Source organism: Chiloscyllium plagiosum, chromosome 3, assembly GCF_004010195.1.
Source record: "Chiloscyllium plagiosum isolate BGI_BamShark_2017 chromosome 3, ASM401019v2, whole genome shotgun sequence".
Lineage (NCBI taxonomy): Eukaryota > Metazoa > Chordata > Chondrichthyes > Orectolobiformes > Hemiscylliidae > Chiloscyllium > Chiloscyllium plagiosum.
The window spans coordinates 37,573,656-37,596,035 of NC_057712.1; the positions used below are offsets into that span (position 1 = coordinate 37,573,656).

Below are 22,380 nucleotides of genomic sequence, written 5' to 3' on the forward strand. Positions count from 1 at the left end.
AGTCCATTTAGTGTATGTAAACCCACAGTGCTATTAGGGAGGGAAATCCAAGATTTTGAGCTAGTAGCAAGGAAAGAATGACATTATATTTCCAAGTTAAGATGGTGACCTGGAAAATTTTTTTTTCACTGCAAACAGCCAGGAAAACGTGAACTTACTGTCTGTATTGAACCACAATCATAGGAAACCTGAGCACTCCCAACAGTGAAGTTGCTGCAAGAATGAGTGACAGATATGACATAAAGGAAGATCATCCAGATAAATAGGCAATAATGTGCACAAGTATTATTAAGAGGCTGTCACAATTTAAAAACTATGCACAATTTGGTGTCGAGACTGTGTAAATAATGAATTGCTAATACATGAGAATAGTTGTATACATAATGAGTAAGTTGGACAATTCGCAATGGAAATGATAAATACCTACATGTTCTTTTGTTTGAAAAGAAGGTGTTTAAGATAGAAATACAATGCTTCACTAATGTTCTCTGCTTGCGTTTGTCATGTGACCTCTACTATCATACAGCTCGTTCAACAAAGACACAGTCCAAGCCAGACTGTTACAAGCTCGTGGGACAACAATGTGCTTTATTAAGCAATGCTGTATCATAGTTTTAAACATTGCAGTTCACATTTTGTATTTTCTGCAACCTACGAATGGCATATTAGTTTTCATAAATTGTTTGTATGTTTACACATTTAGATCTTCACTAGCCAAAGACTATGCAGCAAACTGAGTGAGAAGGCGAGTGACATTGAAATGCAGCTTCCAATTCTCTTAGAAGCCAAGATGTTAGCAATATCAGGTAAGTTGTATATATTGTAATCAAAGCTAAGGATGGAAACTCGTCAAAGCAGCTGAAAGGAAAGTGACGAAGGGATATTTTAGCTAAACATTCGTTTAGAGAATTAGTTTCTGACTATCGTTTAGCATTGAGTCAAAGTCACAATGTATGGATAATTACTCTTAACTTTCGAGTAGCAAGAAATGGATTCCAGGAGTCTACACCTAGGGAACTATTCTAACTGGTATCCTTCATGGCTAGACCTTGGACTAGAAACAGGTCATCGTTTAGATTGTTGCCTTCCTATGTTGGTAAGAATCAAAGCAAAAAAACACTTAACTCTTAAAAATGCTAAAGAGAATGAACCAAATGGAACAAGGGTCTATTCTTGAAGACTGCTATTCAGTCTCTGAAAGCTTTTTAAATTTGGGTGTATTTTGTGTCATAATGCCTTATGTACAATAGATAGGATTATGAAATAAACATTTGGGTTTACTATTTGGTTTGTTCATTTATTTATATATTAAACTCTTGTCTTCTGGCTCACTAAAGTATTAGTGTTTTGAACTATGCAAAATGCACATGGATACACGAAATATCAAAGCATTCCATTAATTTAGCATGAGACTGTTATATCCCTGAGCTGTACTACATTTCTGGATCGATATTAGACAGTAAAGGTAAATCCCTCATCATGAACGATGCCAGTTTCACTCACTGCAGGCTGCTGTTGCTGAACTTAAACAAATTCGTAGACAAGGTGAGAAATTTGAAGCAATGGATCACTTAGCCAATTGTTAAGATGTGCAATAGACTGGCACCTTAAAACACTTTTGAACTGGAAGTTATTCTCCTTTTTCAGTTTTAGTATTTAGCTCACAATGAAATGGAATTCATGATGACAAACTTGTTAGAGTTTTTTGAAGATATTACGTGTAGTAATGATAAAGACAATTTGATGTATTTGGATTTTTAGAAGACTTTTGATATTGTCCAAGATAGAAAGTTATTAAATAAAATTTGAGTACATGAATTGGGGGAAATATAATGGTATGGATTCGGAATTAGTGAAGAGGCAGAAAGCAGAGAATAGATTGATCATTCTCCGGTTGGCAGGCTGTTACTAGTGGGATACCACAACTGTTCGCAATCTATATAAATGATTTGGACATGGAAACCGGTTGAAATATTTCCAAATTTGCAAATCCAAAGCTAGTTAGAAATGCAAATTGTGAGGAGGATTCCTGGAGTTCTCGAGAAGTTGGATAAGCTAAGTGAATGGGCTAAAGTATGGCAGCTTGAAAATAATGTGAATAATTGTAAAGGTATTTACATTGTTAGAAAAAAACAAAGGCTCAACAGCTTCTCACCATTTAAGAAATATTCTGCAAGGGACCTTGGATTTCTTGTACACTAGTTATTTCAAGATGACATGCAGGTGTAGAAAGCAATTAGGAAATGATATAAATAGTGGCACTTTGAAAAATGTCTACATTACAGAAGAGGAGGTGCTGAACGTCTTAAAACAGAAAGGTTGATAAATCCACTGGACCTGATCAAGTGTACCCTAGAACTCTATGGGAAGCTAGTGAAGTGATTGCTGGGCCCCTTGCTGAGATATTTGGATCATCAATAGCCACAGATGAGGTGCAGGAAGACTGGAGGTTGGTCAATGTATTGCCACTATTTAAGAAAGGTGATGAGGAAAAGCCAGGGAACTATAGACTAGTGAGCCTGACATTGGTGGCAGGCAAGTTGTTGGGGGGAATCCTAAGGGACAGGATTTACATGTATTTAGAAAGGCAAGGACTGATCAGGGATAGTCAACATGGCTTTGTGCGTGGGAAATCATGTCTCACAAACTTGATTGAGTTTTTTTGAAGAAGTAACAAGGAGGATTGATGAGGTCAGAGCTATGGACTTCAGTAAGGCATTCAACAAGGTTCCTCATAGTAGACTAGTTAGCAAGGTTAGATCTCTTGGAATACAGGGAGAACTAACCATTTGGATACAGAACTGGCTCGAAGATGGAAGATGGATAGAAGGTAGAAGGTGATGGAGGGTTGCTTTTCAGACTGGAGGCCTGTGACCAGTGGTGTGCCATTAGGATAAGTGCTGGGTCCACTGCTTTTCATTATTTACATAAATAATGTGGATGTGAATATAGGGGGTATAATTAGTAAGTTTGCAGATGACACCAAAATTGGAGGTGTAGTGAACAGCAAAGAAGGCTACCTCCGATTACAACAGGATCTTGATCGGATGGGCTAATGGTCCAAGGAGTGGCAGTTGGAGTTTAACTTGAATAAATGTGAGGTTCTGCATTTTGGAAAGGCAAATCAGGGCAGGAGTTATACACTTAATTTTAAGATCCTGGGGAGTGTTGCTGAACAAAGAGACCTTGGAGTGCAGGTTCACAGGTAGATGGGATAGTGAAGAAGATGTTTGGTACGCTTTTCTTTATTGGTTAGAGCATTGAGTATAGAAGTTGGGAGGTCATGTTGCGGCTGTACAGGACATTAGTTAGGTGACTTTTAGAATACTGTGCAATTCTCGTCTTTCTGCTATGGGAAAGATGTTGAGAAACTTGACAGGGTTCAGAAAAGATTTACAAGGATGTTGCCAGGGTTGGAGGGTTTGAGGCAAATGGAGAAGCTGAATAGGCTGAGGCTATTTTCCTTGGAGCGTTGAGGGCTGATGGGTAACCTTACAGAGGTTTATAAAATCATGAGAGGCATGAATAGAATAAATAGACAAGGTCTTTACCCTGGGGTGAGGGAATCCAAAACTAGAGGGCCAGGTTTTAGATGAAAAGGGAAAGATTTAAGAGACCCAAGGGGCAACATCTTCACGCAGAGGGTGTGCATATATAGAATGAGCTGCCAGAGGAAGTAGTGATGGCTGGTAGAATTGCAACATTTAAAATGCATCTGGATGGGTACGTGAATAGGAAGGGTTTAGAGGGATATGAGCCAAGTGCTGGCAAATGGGACTGAATTAATTTAGGATATCTGGTCAGCACGAACAAGTTGGACCGAAGGGTCTATTTCTGTGCTGTACATTTCTGATTCTATATGTTCATAACAAGTAGATTTGAGAACAGGAGTAATGATATCTCAGTTATGCAGAGCCTTTGCAGAGATGTCATTCTAGATACTGTGTACAGATTTTGTCCTTTTTACCTAAGGAAAGATATAGTTGCAACAGATTAGTCCCTGGGATAGCAGGATTGTTTTATGGAAAGATTAAGGAGGTTGGGTCTATATTCCATACAATATTGAAAAATAAGGGGTCATCTCATTTAAACTTGGAAAATTCTTCCAGGACTTGACAGGGCGAACTTTGGTGTTTTCCCTGCCTGATGAGTCTAAAACCTGTGGACATTTTGAACATATGAAATAGCCCAAATAGATCTTTCAGCCTCTTCAGTAAGTTTCACCATTCGGTAAGGTCATAGCTGATCTGTTTGTTTCAAAATTCCTATCTACCCTTGATCACCTTTTGATTTCCTTGTCTAACAAGAATCTATCTATGTTTGCCCTAAAAATAACCAATGACTCCACCCTCACTGCCTGTTGAAGCAGAGGTCCATTGTAGCGCAACCCTCTAAAAAGAAACATTTCCCCTCTTTTCCATCCTGATGGGCAACCCACAGTTTTAAAACAGTGCCCCCTCATGCTGGACTGACTCACAATCTTGTCAAGACCATCAGGATCTTGTATACTTTACTCTTCTAAACTCCAAAGGAAACAAGTGTTGTGTGTCCAACTCATCCTCTTAAGATAAACCATTCATTCTATATATTAGTCTAGTAACCTCCTCTGACCTGCAATGAACGCATTTACATTCTTCCATAAAAATGGGAACAAAAAATATTTGACATGTGGTTTCTCTAGTGCCCTGTGTAATGGAACCATAATACCCTTTTATATTAATTTCCTCTTATAGTAAAGTGTAGCATTCCGTTCGCCTTACTGATTATATGCTTTATCTGCACACTAACATTTTAGAGTAATAAGTCTGTGTTGGTCAAATACAAGCGCCTAACTATTCTAATTCCATTTTCCAGCACTTGGCCCATAGCCTTGTGTGCCTTGGCATTGCAAATGCACATCTCAATTCTTCTTAAATTCTTCCATCCTTACAGGCAGCGAGTTCCAGATTCCCACCACCCTATGAGTGAAAATATCGCATCCCCTCTAAACCTTCTGTCCCTTACCTTTAAATCTATGCCCCTTGGTCATTGATCCATTCACCATTAATATGCAACTCATTATTTTATACATCTCAATTGGTCGCCTCCTTTCCAAGGAAGGCAATCTATCCAGTCTATCCAATCTCCTCATAATCTATAATTATGAAGCAATGTCTTGGTAGATCTCCTCTGCACATTCTCCAGTGAAATCACATCCCTCTTATAATGTGAATTCCAGAACTGCGCACAGTACAGTAGCTGTGACCTAACCAAGAGTTTATAAAGTTCCAAGATAACCTCACTGCTCTTAAACTTTTCCTCAGCTAATAAAGGCAAATATCCCATATGATTTCTTAACTACATTGTCTACCTTGAGAGTGTGGTCCTGGAAAAGCACAGCAGGTCAGGAGCGGGAGAATCGACATTTCGGGCATATGCCCTACATCATCCTAATTCTCCTGTTCCTCTGATGCTGCCTAACCTGCTGTGCTTTTCCAGTTACACACACTCTACTCTGATCTCCAGCTTCTGCAGTCGTCACTTTCTCCTACATTATCTATCTGTCCAGCTAACTTAAGGGACTAGTGGACATGTACATCAAGACCCCTCTGATCCTTGGTCTTTCCCAGGCTCCTCTCATGTATTCCTTTGCTTTATTTATCCTGTCCAAGTTCACCACCTCATACTCAGCCAAATCAAATTCCATTTTCTACTGATCAGCCCATCTGAACACCTTCTCTATATCCTCCTGTGATCTAAGGCTATGCTCTTCATGATTTATCACCTCATCAGTTTTCTGCGAAATCTTCTGCCTCATTCAAAAAAAAATGTAAAAACCCTTCCACCTCAGTCATTCTCTATTGAAGTAATTCTCTACTTCTTTATTCTTCCTGCCAACTCATCTGCCCGCTCATTAGCCACCTCTTTTAAGATTCGAGCATGAAGTCCAACTTATCCCAAAGACTTGTCTGCCCACAGCTCCATCAATTTGCTTAATATCACTTTCCTTGTTAATATAGTTTCACTAAGTTCCTCTATCCCCTTTCTATTTGCTGATTTGCTATTACTGGGATTTTTTTATCCTTTTTTGTGAAGACGGAAACAAAATATTTGTTCATTTCATCTGTTATTTCCTTAGTATCTATTATAAACTCTCCATTCTCACTCTCTTGATAATGAACACTCACTTTGCTTACTCTTTTCCTTTTTTGGAATCTAATCTCTCACCCTGAAGAAGCTTTTAGTCATTCTCTGCTTTTTGTTAATGTTCTGACCAATCATTTGACCTGTCACTCGCCTTTGCAAAGATATATGCTTTTTCCCTAAATTCTTTAGTTAACCATAAATAGTGGCTCCTCCGTTCAGAATTTTCTCTATAGTATGAATATACTTACTTTGAGTATTCTGAACTATCCTGTTAAATGTCTGTCATTGTGGCTCTGTTGATCTATCAGCTAGCCTAGTATGCTGGTTAACTTAAGATGGAACAGCTGCCATGCCCACATAGTTGCCATATATAGGTTTAATATGCTAATCTTTGCCCCACTCTTCCCCCTTTCAAATTGGAGTACCTAAAGAACTTGACAAAGTAGATGTCTTCTGAGGTTTGTGAATCTGTGGACTTCTTAACCACAGAGGGTTGTTGAGGCTGGGTCACTAAATATATTCAAAACTGAGATAGATTAAGGGAATTTAAGGTCATGGGGCAAAGTGGGGTAGAGAGTTATCAGATCAGTCATGCAAATCTCATTGAATGGCAGAGCACATTTGAAGAGGAAAATTGCCTACTTCTGTACCTTTGTCATATAATCTAATGGATGTAAAATTCAATCATGTGGTGGTTGCTAAAACCATGGGATGTCATTACTGTGAGGGCATTACTTAATCCTGTCACATTACACAAAACCAAAGCATAATATAACCTGACCTTTTTGGTCAGGACATGCCACTCTAAGAAACTATTTCCAATCTGATTTTTACCACTTATGTGTAGTCTAAATTCACCCTGATTTAATGCTATTTCTTGATTACAAACAGCCAGTATTTCTTCATGCTTGCTTATCTCCCTTTTTGATTATTGTTAGAGGTCCTGTAGACCATTTCTGTCTGAACTTTTTCCGTCTACTATTCCTCTTCATCATCCAAATAGATTCTACATCCTGATCTACTGAATCAGTGTTATCTCCTTCACCGAGCTTCCTATAGGCTCCGGATCTTGGATAGGCCATTTAAGACTGAGATAAGGAGGAAATTCTTCTCTTGGAGTGTGGTGAAAGTTTGGAATTCTTTACCCTAGAGGGCTATGGATTCAATGAATTAGCTGATTCACAACTGAAATCAATACTTTTCTGGAGACTAATGATACTAAGGAATATGTGGATAACATGTGAAAATAGCATTGAGGTAGATTATCAATCATGATCAGGTTGGTGGGCTGAATGGCCTACACATGTTCCTATTTTCTCATGTTCCTGTTATCTGTATCATTACTAAGACCTATATCCATAACATTATCTGTACCCAAGTGCAGCTTATTGCCACTAAAATAGTCACGCACCCCTGTCTCTTCTCGATGTACTCTCTGCATCTTTTAGGCCAAGCAGACCAACCTGCTCACCAATCACCTCACTGATCAATATTGATTCCTAGTTAAGTAATGCCTTGATTTTAAAAGGCTCACACTTGACTTCAATTCCATCATTGCCTTACCCTCCATTTCTCTCTTGTGTTTCCAGCTTTATAACATTCTAAGATCTAGACACTCATCAAATACTGATCTCTTCAATATCTGATTGTATCCATTCCACTGTTGCTGACTGTTTGTTTCTTCAGCCCTGAGCTCTTGAATTTCCTTTCTAAACCTGTTTGTCTCGACGTATTTCTTTTATTCTTTAAGATATTCAACAAAACCGATCTCTTTAACCAAACCTTTGGTCAGTTTTGCTCTATAAACATGGGTGCCTCTTGTCATTTCTTTTGTCCTGACCTCACTCCTTAAAGTACTTTTTTGACCATGCTTTTGGTCATCTGCACTAATGTTGCCTAATATGGCTTAATGTCAAATTTTGTATGTTAGTTCTCCTTGGGAAATTCAACTAAATTAATATTGCAATTTAAAAAGGTGATGTTTCTATAGGGCATGAATTCTCCACTGCAAAGGCCCTTGCTGAAGAGTTCAAATATTTGAATTCCAAGAAAATTGAACTTGAAGAACTTATCAATGACCTGCAGGATTTTAGTATTAAGAAGGCTCAACAATTAGAAACCATCAGGGAGGAATACAATAGTCTGAGGGCTCAACTGGATCAAAGAGAAGGATTATTTGGTGAGTTTCAGTTTTTTTTTGCTGATGGGTACATTAATGCAGCTGTCTAATTTGTCAAACCGTTATGATTGCAACATTTAGCAAAGTGGGTACAGGTTTTAAACCATACCGTACCCGTTCCCCCCTCCCCCAACCCCGACTGGGGACAAAGACTCAGGAAGCAGGAAGGATTCAGGCATTTGACAGACTTTATTATTATTGAAGCAACAACCAGTTAATGCAGGGAGATGGCCAAAGATCTTGCCCAAATCTGGCCTCTATGTGAGAGCCCAGTCCTTCTCTTAAACTACGGCTCAGATTGGATCAATGACACACTCTGGTTTTTATAGTGAAATACAGCATTTTTATACATTTTGTGATACAGTAATCGCATACAACATGATTACTCTGTCCTTCCCTCTTATTCTATAAATCCAATCCTGCGAAACGTCTAATTAATGATGGGCATTCCTATGGGCAGCCCCAGGTTCCCATGATCTCATGGTGTTTAACAGATATTGTCACCTTTCAATGCATCCTATTAATTCACATTCCAAAGTTACTGGTTATACTTCTTTGAGCCTGTCCCAGACTTGCTTATCTCCAAGAACTGCTTGAATTCTGTTGTTCATTGTATTCCATGTGCTATCTCCATTAATTCTGTTATTCCTCTTATATTTTCCACGGTCCCAATTAAAAATACAAAATACACTTGGTTCTTGCTAACCTGATATAAGATTCATAGTATTAATCCCTATTGTAAAGTTAGTTGTACTTTTTAATAAGTTACGAATAATATATTTCATTTAGGGCATGCCAGGTATCTTTTTTTAAAGAGATAAGGAAAGCGTTTCATGAGACTAAATAAATTTCACATTTATGTTTAAATGTTTTCCCTAATGCTTCTATTATACTTCGGTTATATATGTATTCTGTATGATTATGTTGAAATATCTCTGATTGATTGTCTGAAGAATCTTTAACTAGAATCTATTTCTTAATATTGTGAATAACTTCAAAGAAACAACTGATTACTACAAAATAACTTTAGCTGTTGTTTTCATAGCTGTACAATGAGTTAGGCTGACTGTCTCATGGATTGAGATTTACACCCCTTGTTCTCACTGGCACTGTTCACCGAATGGGATAACATCCTTTCATTAAAGAGGCTGGAATCAATCACTTGTCATATTTTCATGAACTTGTGTTCCATACTTAGACATCCTCTTATCAAGCTGTCTTGGATGGCTGTGTAGGGCCTCCCATTGCACTTGGGGTACAAAAGACATTTTTGAAATTGGTCAGCACATTTTTGACAGAATTTTAATCCTTTAAATCAACCATGAGATTGAACTTCGCCATATATTTCTTGATCTCTGTTATTTTCTGTATTGGTTATATGAAGCACAAATAAAACTGACCCTGCCCTTGAAGGTAAAGGTTCCTCCCATACAACCTTTAACTGAATGGGTCACCTAATCTAATAGGTATAAGTATTTGCTGAGACATTAAATTAAATCCCATTACTTCTCTTACTCATCATGGAATTTGAAAGTTCCAAATGGCTTCCTGTTTTGGATTTTCATCAAGTGCAATGGGCCTTTATCTTCCCTTCAAGCTCTCCTTTAGGTTGGTTCTTCCCTTTTCTGAAAGTGGTAATTAAGGTCCTACAAAAGGTGTAGTAGGATTTTGACTCCCAACTAAATAGCTTGCTTTCTGTTTTGGAAACAAGTGCTGGGCAACTATTTTAAAAACCTGCCTAATAGTTGATTTAGGTTGATAGGTACGCAGCATTCATATCAAGTTTTCAGTTGACAGTCGCCTGTTTTGCAGCTGATAAAAGATGATGCATGTGTTGGCCTTGGAGGGGTTTCAGAGGAGGTATACAAGAATGATCGCAGAAATGAAGGGCTTGTCATATGAGGAGCGTTTGAGTATTCTAGGTCTGTTCTTGATGGAGTTTAGACAATGAGGGGGATCTGATTGAAACTTATAGAATACTGAGAGGCCTGAAAAGAATCGACGTTGACAAGATGTTTCCATTAGTAGGAGAGACTGGGACCTGAGAACACAGCCTCAGAGTGAAAGGATAATTCTTTAGATCTGAAATTATAGGCATTTCTTCAGCTAGCAGGTGGTGAAGCTGTGGCACTCATTGCAGAGAGGGTTGTGGAGACCAAGTCATTCAGTTTATTTAAGTTAGAGATAGATAAATTCTTGACTTGATAAGGGGATTAAGGGTTTTGGGGATTAGGCAGAGAGAAGATTTGAGAAACATATCAGCCATGATCAAATGACGGAGCAGACTAAATGGGCCAACTAGCCGAAATCTTCTCCTATATCTTATGGACCCAGTATCTCAGTGGGAGAAGGACAGAGAACAGCAAGCAGAAGAGTTATGATGAGAAGAAAATGTAGAGTTAGGAGTAACAGAGAGACAGTGAAAAAACAATAACACAAATGTTAGAAAATGATGAGAATAATTATTCACCAAATTAGTGTACAAGTGGCTTCAGAACTCACATTACATAGGATAAGTTCAATCTTCTGGAGTTAACAAAGCCATTATAGAATTCAGCCATTGAACCATTAACAGAAATGCCAGAAAAAACATTTAATAAAAATGAATTTGATTTGTTTAGTTACCACATATTAGTGCCGGTCCTGATCCCTACTCTGTGGCATTTACAATCGTAATATTTCGAGTCCAGTTCCAAAGAAGAGCGTATAATCTATGTTTCTGTCTTCCGACATTCTGTCTTCCGACTACCTGAGCTTCTCTAGCAATTTCTGTTTTTATTACGTGCCAGCAAGACACTGGAAGGATGGGAAGGAAAGTAATGAAACTATTTCAAACTTCATGATAATCAGAAGAGCAGAGAAAATGCTTCAAGGATGCCGTCAAAGCCCCCCTGACAAAATGTAATATCCCCACTGATTCATATGAATCTCTAACCCAAATTTGAAGCTGTATCAGCAAAAAAGCCAACCATTTTAAGTATCTTTAACAGGCCCAGCTGGAGGTTAAGTGCACATAGCAGAAGGAGCATGCAAAAACCCAAGAAACCCGCCTTCCTGCTTTAGCAACTGCTACCTGCTTCATCTCTGGCGGGGTTTGCAAATCCTGCATTGAACGATTTTGCTACCTTAAGAACTGCAACACTGGAGATAAAGAAAGTCATCCTCAATCCTGAAGGACTGCCTCAGGAGAAGACATGGGGTCTTAGTTTGTGCAAATTGCATATTGTGATAAAATTCCATTTTGCAGGTTTTTTTCATAGACTGTATGACTTAGGGATATCATGAAAGAGACTAATCTAAAGGCATTCCTTTTACTATGATAACAAGTGGTAAAGAAATGGAAAAGCATATTTGTAGAGAAAATACAGAAAGTTTCACAAGCTATAACAGGAACTTCAAATATTTTAATGTAATTGGAATAGGAATAATTTAAAAGGAAAATTATGTAAGATAAGTTCAATCTTCTGGAGTTATCAGAGTCATTATTGAATTCAGCTATTAAACTTTCAGTAGAAATGCCAGAAAAATCATTCAGTAAAAATGAATTAGATTTGTTTAGTTACCACAAATTAGCGGCTGTCCTGATACCTTCCCTGTTGTATTTGCACTTGAATATTTCAAGTCCAATTCTGAATCAGAGCCATATTATCTCTGTTTCTCTCTTCAGTCATGCTACTAGACTGAAGTAATGGAAAATGTTGGAGTCTGTTACAAAGAATGCGATAACAAGACATTTGGAAAGTGCCATCAGGATTATACAAAGTCAACATGGATTTATGAAAGGGAAACCTACTGGAGTTTTACTGAGGATGTCACTAGTAGTATAGAAGAGGGAGAACTATTCATTGTGGTCTTTTCAGATTTTCAGAAAGCTTTTGTTAAATTACAAGAGATTAATGTGCAAAATTAAAGCAGTAGGGATTGGTAGTAATATGTTGGCATGCAATGAGAATTTATTAGTGGACAGGAAACAGGTTGTCACTCGTGGGTCTTTTTCAGAGTAGAAGATGGTGATAAGTGGGGTACCTAGAGATCACTGCTTGACACCTAGCTAATTGTAATATACATTAATGATTTGGATGTGAGCATCAAGTGTAATATTTCCAAGGTTGCTAGTAGTGCAAAACAAAATAGGATTGAGAGTGGTGAGGAGGATGTAAAAAAGCTTCAGAGCAATTTAGGCAAGTTGAGAGGGTGGGCAATTGCAGTATAATGTGGTCAAATGTGAAATTGTCCACATTGTTGGGAAACCACATTATTATTTAAATGGTGATAGGTTGGAAAATGTTGATGTTCATATGCACACGTTACTGAAAGCAAGCATGCAGTTGCAACATGCAGTTATTGCAAGTGGGTTTGAGTACAGGTACAAGGAAGCCTTACTGCAGTTCTGCAGGGCCTTGGTGAAGTTGCATCTGGAGTACTGTTTGCAGTTTTAGTCTCCTTAATTAAGAAAATATATACTTGCCTTGGAGGGAGCATAGCAAAGCTTCACCAGACAGATTCCTGTGATGGAAGGTTTGTCAAAACAGAAGAGATTAGAAGGACAAGGCCTGTATTCACAAGGTTAAAAATCACACAACACCAGGTTATAGTCCAACAGGTTTAATTGGAAGCACACTAGCTTTCGGAGCGACGCTCCTTCATCAGGTGATTGTGGAGTGCTCGATCGTAACAGAATTTATAGCAAAAGATTGCAGTGTGATGGAACTGAAATTATACATTGAAAAATTGATTGTCTGTTAAGCCTTTCATCTGTTAGAATACAGATGAAAGGCTTAACAGACAATCAATTTTTCAATGTATAATTTCAGTTACATCACACTGCAAATTTTTGCTATAAATTCTGTTACGATCGAGCCTTCCACAATCACCTGATGAAGGAGCGTCGCTCCGAAAGCTAGTGTGCTTCCAATTAAACCTGTTGGACTATAACCTGGTGTTGTGATTTTTAACTTTGTACTCTCCAGTCCAACACCGGCATCTCCAAATCATGTATTCACAAGAGTTTAGAAGAATGAGAGGGATCTCATTGAAACATTTTAAAGTTCTGGCAAGTTGGACATAGTGGATGCAGGACTTTGTTTTCCTTGGCCTGAGGACTCAGAACAAGGGGTTATGGTCTTAGGACATGCAGTAACTCACTTCAACCGAGATGAAGAGAAATTTGTTCACTTAGGAAGTGCAAGGGCAGGTTGCTGGCTTTCAGTGGCCCTCATCGATCAGGCACGAAGATCCTCCAAATGAGAGACACCTCTCCTTGAATGCTGCAAGCATTCTTGATGTATCTTCTAGAGTTTGTTTTGTGCATACTGACATAAAGTTGAAAGTGATCTGTCAAAAAGTTCTCATGTATATCTCCATGATTACATGTTTATTGTGAAGATCTTTGTTCTTAACTGGATTTTGCAGTCTCCTAAGATGATTGGGAGCAGTCATGTGCGAGCGTGGTTTCTATTGTACTTCAAAACCATGCATTTGCATAGGTGGTTGTCCTCCTGTCTTCTGTTCTGTATTTATCACAATACCATTTTCTTTTATCTTGTCCTAGCAATCCTGCCTTTTCCCCCATTATAGACCTTCCCTTTTGATCTTTGTTCATTTCCCACCCTTTCCCTGCCTCTATAGTTAAAAACCATTATGTTTCTTAACTTTTTCCTGTTCTGATGAAAAGTTCCTCCTCTTGCTGCACTGATATTTCCAGGCTTGCTGAATCATCCTGTCATTTGCTGTTCTAATAAATCTATTTGTCAGCATTCTTTGTCAAACAGCCAATTTTGAGCTGTTTGTATTGACAAGATTGTATGGCAATGATTAGTCTGAGGAGTGGTGAAATGGTATATCTGAATTACCGTCATTTTGCTTCCTTTGTCATTTCCTACCTTTTCTAAACTTCCAGCCTTAAATTGACTGAATTTTCTGACTGAATGAGGACCTATAGTTATAAAACAACTGCCTGGAGGATCTTCACTGATTACATTTTCTATGCAGTGAAGGTAAGTGAGTGATTTAGCGATCCTGCTGTGGAATTGGAAGAGTCATCAACAGCTTGTCCAAAATATGTAAATGAAATTTGGACCAAATTGAAAACCTAGCCAGGCCTTGCACTGTTTCGATGTAGGTTGCTTTTGCAGAACACATCTTTGGCCCAAAAACCGATCCGCTCTAATTTCTATCCCTTTATGTATATGCAATTACAAAATATGCAAAATGCTCAATTCTCTTTTTGGTTGTGAATCAGTTAATTGTTAAACTTAGTATAACTTTTAACTTAACATTTATTCATAATTATCTTGAAGATTGAATGGTACAGAATACCAATACATACAAATGTTTTGTGTTATTATGGTCACCAGAACGACTGAGAAATTTGTGATTCTTATTTTGTTTTCATTCGCAGAGAAGAACCTGAAGGAAAATATTTTTGCGTATATGAAAGTCCTAGACGACAAACTTTATAGGTAAGGCTTTCTTTGGATATAGGTAGCAATCTGCAGAATTTGAGATTTTAGTTTATGTATATTTTTAACAATAGTCATTCGGTAGTACAGAATTTGCATATTGCTGAACAAAATGTCTACCCTGTTCAGATCATTTCTTATTTCTTGAACAAATTTGTGAAGGCCTTAAGAAGGTCCTGAAAATTGGTCTTATACCCTAGGTTACCTTGGAAGGGTAAGGCATTTGAAAAGTTTGAGCACCAGGTGAAGCTAACTCTTTCACAATCCTGCTATGCAGTTGCAACATGGGTGGTGTTTGCTACTAACAGGATGCTGCTGTCAAGCTAAAAAGATAATCTACCTATTACACAAATGAGTAATATGGCATATGAATTTCAGTGCCAGTGTGACATATGTAGGCCATACATTTCAAAGGTTGACAGAACGCATCAAACAGCACATCCCTTTGGCTGTTTGCAACAAAGCAGGACATGACCGTACCCAACCAAACACTCTAGCAAAACTTTAAGGTGAAGTCTTGTTTTAAGGATACAAAGTTCTCTGCTGAAGTGATACAACCTGAGGAGATTAGTGTTTAATTTTATTTTGGTGAAGTAAGCTTCGGGTAAATCCCTGACCGAGGAGAGGGAAAATGCACATAAACTGTCTTTTGCTTTATAAAGCACTGTTGAGAAATTGATATGATAGCTGTGAAAATATGCACTTCTACATATTAAGTAAAGTCTTTGTTATCTAGTACATTACTTTCATGTATATTGAGTTTTACAAAACATTTGACTTTGCACTTTTAAATATAACTTATCATTGTACTGTTCCTATTTTCTTTCTCCACTGTGAAAATGCAAGTTGAAAAATGTTTTTCCTTTAAATTATGAACATTTCAGGAATTATATTTAGCATTATTGGCTCTTGCTCCAATCTGCAGCCAACTTTTGATGTGACAATACCATATATGAAAGCATTAACATTAGATTATGATAGGAAATGTCATATTCCTTGAAAGAAAGGAAATACCAAATATTCTGTACAAAATGGAACATATATGAAGTGATCATTTATCATACTATACAGTTCCTCCAACACAGCAGCACAGTGGTTAGCACTGCTCCCTCACAGCGCTAGGGTACCTGGGTTCGATTCCAGCCTTGGCCGACTGTCTGTGTGGAGTTTGCACATTCTCCCAGTGTCTGTGTAGGTTTCATTCGGGTGCTCTGGTTTCCTTCCACAGTCCAAAGTATGTGCTGGTTAGGTGAATTGGCTATGCTAAAAAACAAAATTGCCCCCTCGTATTCAGGAAAGTGCACATTAGCTGGGTTAGCCAGGGTTAAAACCCCAGGCTGGGTTATGGGGATAGAGTGGGGGATATGTATGGGTGGGATGCTCTTTAGAGGTCAGTGCAGACTCAATAGGTCAAATGGCCTCTTTCTCCATTGTAGGAATTTTAAAATTAGAACCAGAACTTTTAGGAGTGAAGGTCGGGAAACATTTCTGCATGCAAAAGGTGAGAGAAGTTTGGAAAATCCTTCATTAAAGGGCAGTTGATAGGTTTGTTATGACTTTTAATTCTAAGAAATGTTATTAAGGGAAGTAGGGCAAAGGCAGGTGTGTGGAATCAAGTCATGGTCTCATTGAATGATGAAATAAGTTTGTGGAGCTAAATAGCCTACTTCTATTTTTGTGTTACTGTGCTTACGGACACAAATCATACTGAGTTATTATTTAAATTATGTTCTTGATACCCATGATTTAATAGAAAAGAATTGGATCATCTAATTTAAACAAACTAATTATGAATAGGAGAAGATTTATTTGAAGTTCTAAGAAATTTTATTATGATAGCAAAAGATGAGCTTGGAACCTCTCAATTCTTACCAAAACAACCACAAACTTAAAAATATTTTGTATTAGTTTGCTTTTGAAACTATTTCTTAATGTAAGTAAATTTCACTTATGCAATGTAAGTAAAATTCCATCGCAGCTCTAAAAGTTTTTATTTGTGTTAAGTATTCTCAAATTAAGTAATGACATTTTATGAATGTTTAAAATGAGTTAAAACATTTGAAGACAGTATTGAAGAAGTTAATCTTTGCTTTCAGATCAAAATTGCCTCTAATTGCTGTTTGAATGCTATTGCTGTATAGAAAATGACTGGCTTCTTTACTGGTACAGAAATCCACTTCATGCGTTGTACATTTCTTATTTCAGAGATATTTAATATGTACTATATGATTATAAACTTTATTTTCATAAAACAGTCATTGTAATTTTATGTCTATGCATAAGCATTTCCACTCCCAGTTATTTTGCCTTGTTCTTTTTTGATGCAATATTTAAACTGGGTTGATAGAATAGATTAGAAATTTATTGTCATGTGTACTTTTACATGAAAAATAGTGAAAAGTTTTATAAGTCGCCCCACCACAGAGCCTATATTGATGACAGAAATCATACATAATAATAAAAAAAAGTAAAATTAAGACAAAGTTCATCACAGTGCGATAATAGAGTATTAAGAATACAATTGTAGTTTTTATATGATCAAATATATAATAATACACTTGGAATAACAATCTGAAGAATATCATTCTGAACTTCAGAAAATCATTCATTGTATAACTGACAGCTTTTTCAAGGTATGTCTAACTTTCATTGGCTCTTGTTTCAGTTGTGGAAATCAGCTACTTGAGAAAGTATGGGAAGCAGACTTCAAGGCCTGTCAACTCTTTTTCAAAAGTCTACAGCTGCAAGAGGAAAATTTCTGTGGCCCTGAAAGGCAAGAGTTTCAACCAAATGAAGACAGCAATGCCGTTGAAGATGCATGCATAGAGGTTAAAGACAAAGATGAGTCTACCTTTCTAAGTAAACAAGATTGGTGTTCTGTTCCTGATCAAAAAGAAACTGATTTGTCAAAGGTAACCATTGTAATTATGTTACAGATATTTTTTGACACTGGTTATGAATGCAGTGAGTGCCATTATTAGGTTCCAAAATAGCTAAAAATAATCTGTTTGTGAAATTTCCATTTTCAAACACATCAATTCATTTATTATCAATTCATTAAAAACAGAAAACAATTTTAAGATTTATGTGGAAATAGGATCATTTTCTATGTAAGTACAATTGCTTCTTGTTTTATTTTAACAAAACTTTAGTTGCATTTATCTCGATTACAGCTTCCATTAAACTTCCTTTCATAAGTATAATTTTACTATTTTAATAGGCTTTCCATTAAGAAAGTCCATTTAAGTTGAACAATTCTCATGTGAGAAATGGGATAATACAGCTATGTGAAGAATCCATAATGGAAGAGGACTGTCTAGATGCAAAATGAACCAAGACATTTGACTGAGCTGTCAGTTTAGCTTTATGCTAAACAATTCTTTGAACAAACATTCTGATTTTCTCTAATTGAATTAAAGGCATCTATATTATGTATAAGCAGACAGAATCAACAACACAAGGTGATGAAAAGATGTGAGAATTACAACATACTGTTGGAAAAGCAAATGGAAAAATCTCAGTAATTAAAGATTGAAAGATGCAAGTCCACACCTGAGGCAAAGAAAAAAATCTTAAAAATTCAACTGCTCAAACCAAACACCAGAGCAAAAACTCAGGGATATGTAGTCAATAGAATAATTTCTTTATCCTTTCAAGGGATTCTGATGTCACTGGCTAGGACAGCATTTATTTCTTCCCCTAAAGGACATTCATGAACCAGAAAATTTTTATGACAACCGACAGTAGTTACATGGTTACCATTAGGCGAGCTTTCAAAAAAGAATCCACATTTTTATTTAGTTTTTCATCTGGCATGGTGGGATTCGTACTCATGTCCTAAGATTAATTGTCTGGGGTCCTGGATTACTAGTCCAGTGAAATTACCACTGTGTCACCACCACCTGCAATTTAGCAATTGATGCTATTTGGATATATAATCTTCAACTCAGAGGGAAATTATGTCAGGAATTCAGGAGTGTTTAAATGGAAACTTCCAACATAGGTGTAACAAGAATACATTATCATATATTATTATTCATAGGTGTGTGTTTTGGGAAGCAGCCATTTTGGAAAATGTGAAGATTAAAACAGAGAGAACAAAAAAAGCTTATCTTGCTCTGCTACTCACTCGTGTTGCAACGAGTTCTTTATTTAGTCTACATAGAGTCATAGAGATGTACAGCATGGAAACAGACCCTTCAGTCCAACCTGTCCATCCCGACCAGACATCCCAACTCAATCTAGTCCCATCTGCCAGCACCTGTCCCAGATCCCTCCAAACCCTTCCTATTTATATACCCATCCAAAAGCCTCTTAAATGTTGCAATTGTACCAGCCTCCACCACATCCTCTGGCAGCTCATTCCATACAGGTACCACCCTCTGTGTGAAAAAGCTGCCCCTTACATCTCTTTTATATCTTTCCCCTCTCACCCTAAACCTATGCCCTCTAGTTCTGGACTCCTTGACCCCAGGGAAAAGACTTTGTCTATTTATCCTATCCATGCCCCTCATAATTTTGTAAACCTCTATAAGGTCACCCCTCAGCCTCCAAGGCTCCAGGGAAAACAGCCCCAGCCTGTTCAGCCTCTCCCTGTAGCTTAGATTCTCCAACCCTGGCAACATCCTTGTAAATCTTTTCTGAACCCTTTCAAGTTTCACAACATTTTTCTGATAGGAAGGAGACCAGAAATATTCCACGCAATATTCCAACAGTGGCCTAACCAATGTCCTGTACAGCCGCAACATGACCGCCCAACTCCTGTACTCAATACTCTGACCAATAAAGGAAAGCATACCAAATGCCTTCTTCATTATCCTATCTACCTGCAACTCCACTTTCAAGGAGCTATGAACCTGCACTCCAAGGTCTCTTTGTTCAGCTACGCTCCCTAGGACCTTACCATTAAGTGTATAAGTCCTGCTAAGATTTGCTTTCCTAAAATGCAGCACATCTCATTGATCTGAATTAAACTCCATCTGCCACTTCTCAGCCCATTGGCATATTCACAATAAAAATGTTACACTGTTTTATAAGGGATATAAATGGTAATAGCTGTCTTGATAGTCTTGACCTTGCATCTAAAATGTCTATTTTCAGAATAATTTGCAAGTGTTGTATTCTCTCAACTTTTCATTGAACCATATGAAGTAATTGAACATAATTACAGTATACTAAAGACAAAGTCACATTAAATAATAATTCTTGTAAAGATAGAAAGCTAGCATTAGCAGAAATCAAATTGATATGCTTGTATGTTTTCAACCTGTTAAGCTAGCAATACTAAACACTACTGGGTGCTTCTGGAGTATGTAAACTAGAGCTTGTCATTGTTGTTATGCTAAGATTGGTTGTGTGCTATGTTTGACAACAGTTGTTCCTCTTCAGTCTACTGACTTAACTAATAGCTTTCCTCATATGAAATGCCATTGCATATTAATTTTACATTTACATTCTGCATGGACGTCAGAAACTTTGTAACTGAATCTAATTTTGACTTTCTTTCCAATATATTTAGTGGTTTGTGATAAATACCTGAAGCTTACTTTTTAATTTCCTGACCTCTTTCTGTGCTCTGCATGCTGTGCAGTTCTCCCTTTCTATCCCTCTGAAGGAAAGGCTGACCTTCCCAGTAACCTCCTAGATTCCAAGTCAGTGAAGGTGAGAAACAGCATAAGGTATGCTACTGCCACCTGATATTTCTGTAATTTCAGTTAGGTGCTATGTCAAGCTTTGCAATAGACATTAAATGTAATATTCCTCATATATGAAAATATTTTTGTTTTACTTTATACATTGTCAGGAAAATATCTGTGATTCTGCAACATAATCAAAGACCCCTCCCACTTTTGTTATAATCTCTGCCATTACCAGATTTCTGAGTGGACCTCGCAAATTTTAAATCTAATGTTGATCTCGCTCTTTGTGCACCTACTCTGCAGCTGTAACATTGTATTCTTTGCTCCGTTCTATTACCCTAATGCACTTTCTATGGTATGATCTGCTTGTACTGCATGCGAAACAAATTTTTTGACTGTACCTAGGTACGTGTGACCATAATAAATTAAATCAAATCAAGTCACTTCCATTGATGAAAAAACATGCTTGAAGGAAACAGAATCTGAGATGGCATAGCCTTCTTGAAGCCTCTTGAAGTAAGACTTGCTTTTAGTGTGACTCACTGTTAAGAGCGCAAGATCAAAGAGTTACACTTCATAGGATACAATATATGTAATGTATACCAATGCATTTTTGCATGTTGCTACATAAATATAATTTAAATTATAACTGCAGTGTGTTCTAACAACTGTTACAAAGCACACATACTCTTTTAATTAAAAATAAATGTTTTGAATTTCCAACCTAAATAAGTTTCATATAATTTAATAGTTCAATCTGTTTTTTTGTCAGTTATTTATTATATACTTCAATTAGTTCTCCTCTCATCCTTCAAGTATAGGCCTAAACTGTTCATTCTCTCCTCATGAGACAAGCCAGATATATTCCAATATTCAAAAAAATCCCTGGATTCTGGAAAAACTCCAGTGGATGTAAAAATGCTAATGTAACACCCTTATTCAAAAAGGGAGAGAGACAGAAAGTTGGAAACTTTAGACCGGTTAGATTAACATTTGTCATAGGGAAATTGTTGGAATCCATTTTTAAGGAATTCTTTAAAGATGTAACAAGCAAAGTAGATGGAGTTTCAGAAGGCTTTTGATAAGGTGCTACACAAGGTAAGATCACATGGGGTTATGGATGATATATTAGCTTGGATAGAGGATTAGCTAGGCAAAAGAAATCAGAGTTAGGATAAACGGTCTTTTTGTGGTTGGTGAGCTGTAACTAGTGGGATGCAATAGGGTTCTGAAAATGTGCGATAGCTAAATTTAAGGATGACACTAAAGTAGGTGGGCATGTAAATTACAGTGAATAAATTTGAAATTTTCAAACCCATTTGGTTAGGTTAGGTGAATGGGCCAAACTTTGGCAAGTGGGGTTTAATATGAGTAATTGTGAAGTTATCCATTTTAGGAGGAAGAATAAAAAGGCAATTTATTATCTAAATGGAGAGCAACTTCAAAGTGCTTTGGTGCAGAGGGATCTGGGTATCCTTATGGATCCTTGTAGAAAGCTAGTAAGCAGGTATAGCAGGTGATGAGGAAGACAAATGGGATTTTCACATTTATTGCCAAAGAAATGCAGTATAAAAGTAGGGGAATGTTGCCAATGCATTGGTGAGTCTGCATGTGAAGTACTGAAGACAGTTTGGTTCCCTGACTGAAGGAAGGATGTAATTGCATTGGAGGCAGTTCAGAGATTAATTCCAGAAGGCTTGAAAGCTATGTTTTATGAGGAGAATTTGAGCAGTTTAGGCCTATACTCGCTAAAGTTTAGGAAGATGGAGAGGCTTTCTAAGATGTTAAAGGGGATTGACAAAATAAATGTAGAGCGGATTTTTCCTCTTGTGGGCAACATAGAATGTAAATTCATAGTTTTAGGCTAAGGGGTGGCAGTTTTAGAACAAGTGAGGGGGAATTACTCCTCTGAAAGGGTTATAAATCCATGGAATTCACCAGAGTGTGATGGATGCAGGGACACTGAATAAATTTA

General features: G+C 37.3%; 1 protein-coding gene across 3 annotated transcripts in view; it reads left to right on the forward strand.

Moving 5' to 3' along the window:
* The window catches only part of disc1 (DISC1 scaffold protein), a 132,560-nt gene that overhangs the window by 65,103 nt on the left and 45,077 nt on the right, over positions 1-22,380 (forward strand). For all 3 annotated transcript variants that reach the window (XM_043680132.1, XM_043680138.1, XM_043680146.1), the window contains 4 exons: positions 704-806; positions 8,117-8,305; positions 14,706-14,766; positions 17,432-17,678. In XM_043680132.1, coding sequence (XP_043536067.1) covers positions 704-806; positions 8,117-8,305; positions 14,706-14,766; positions 17,432-17,678 — 600 coding nt within the window. The remainder of the gene's footprint in view (positions 1-703; positions 807-8,116; positions 8,306-14,705; positions 14,767-17,431; positions 17,679-22,380) is intronic.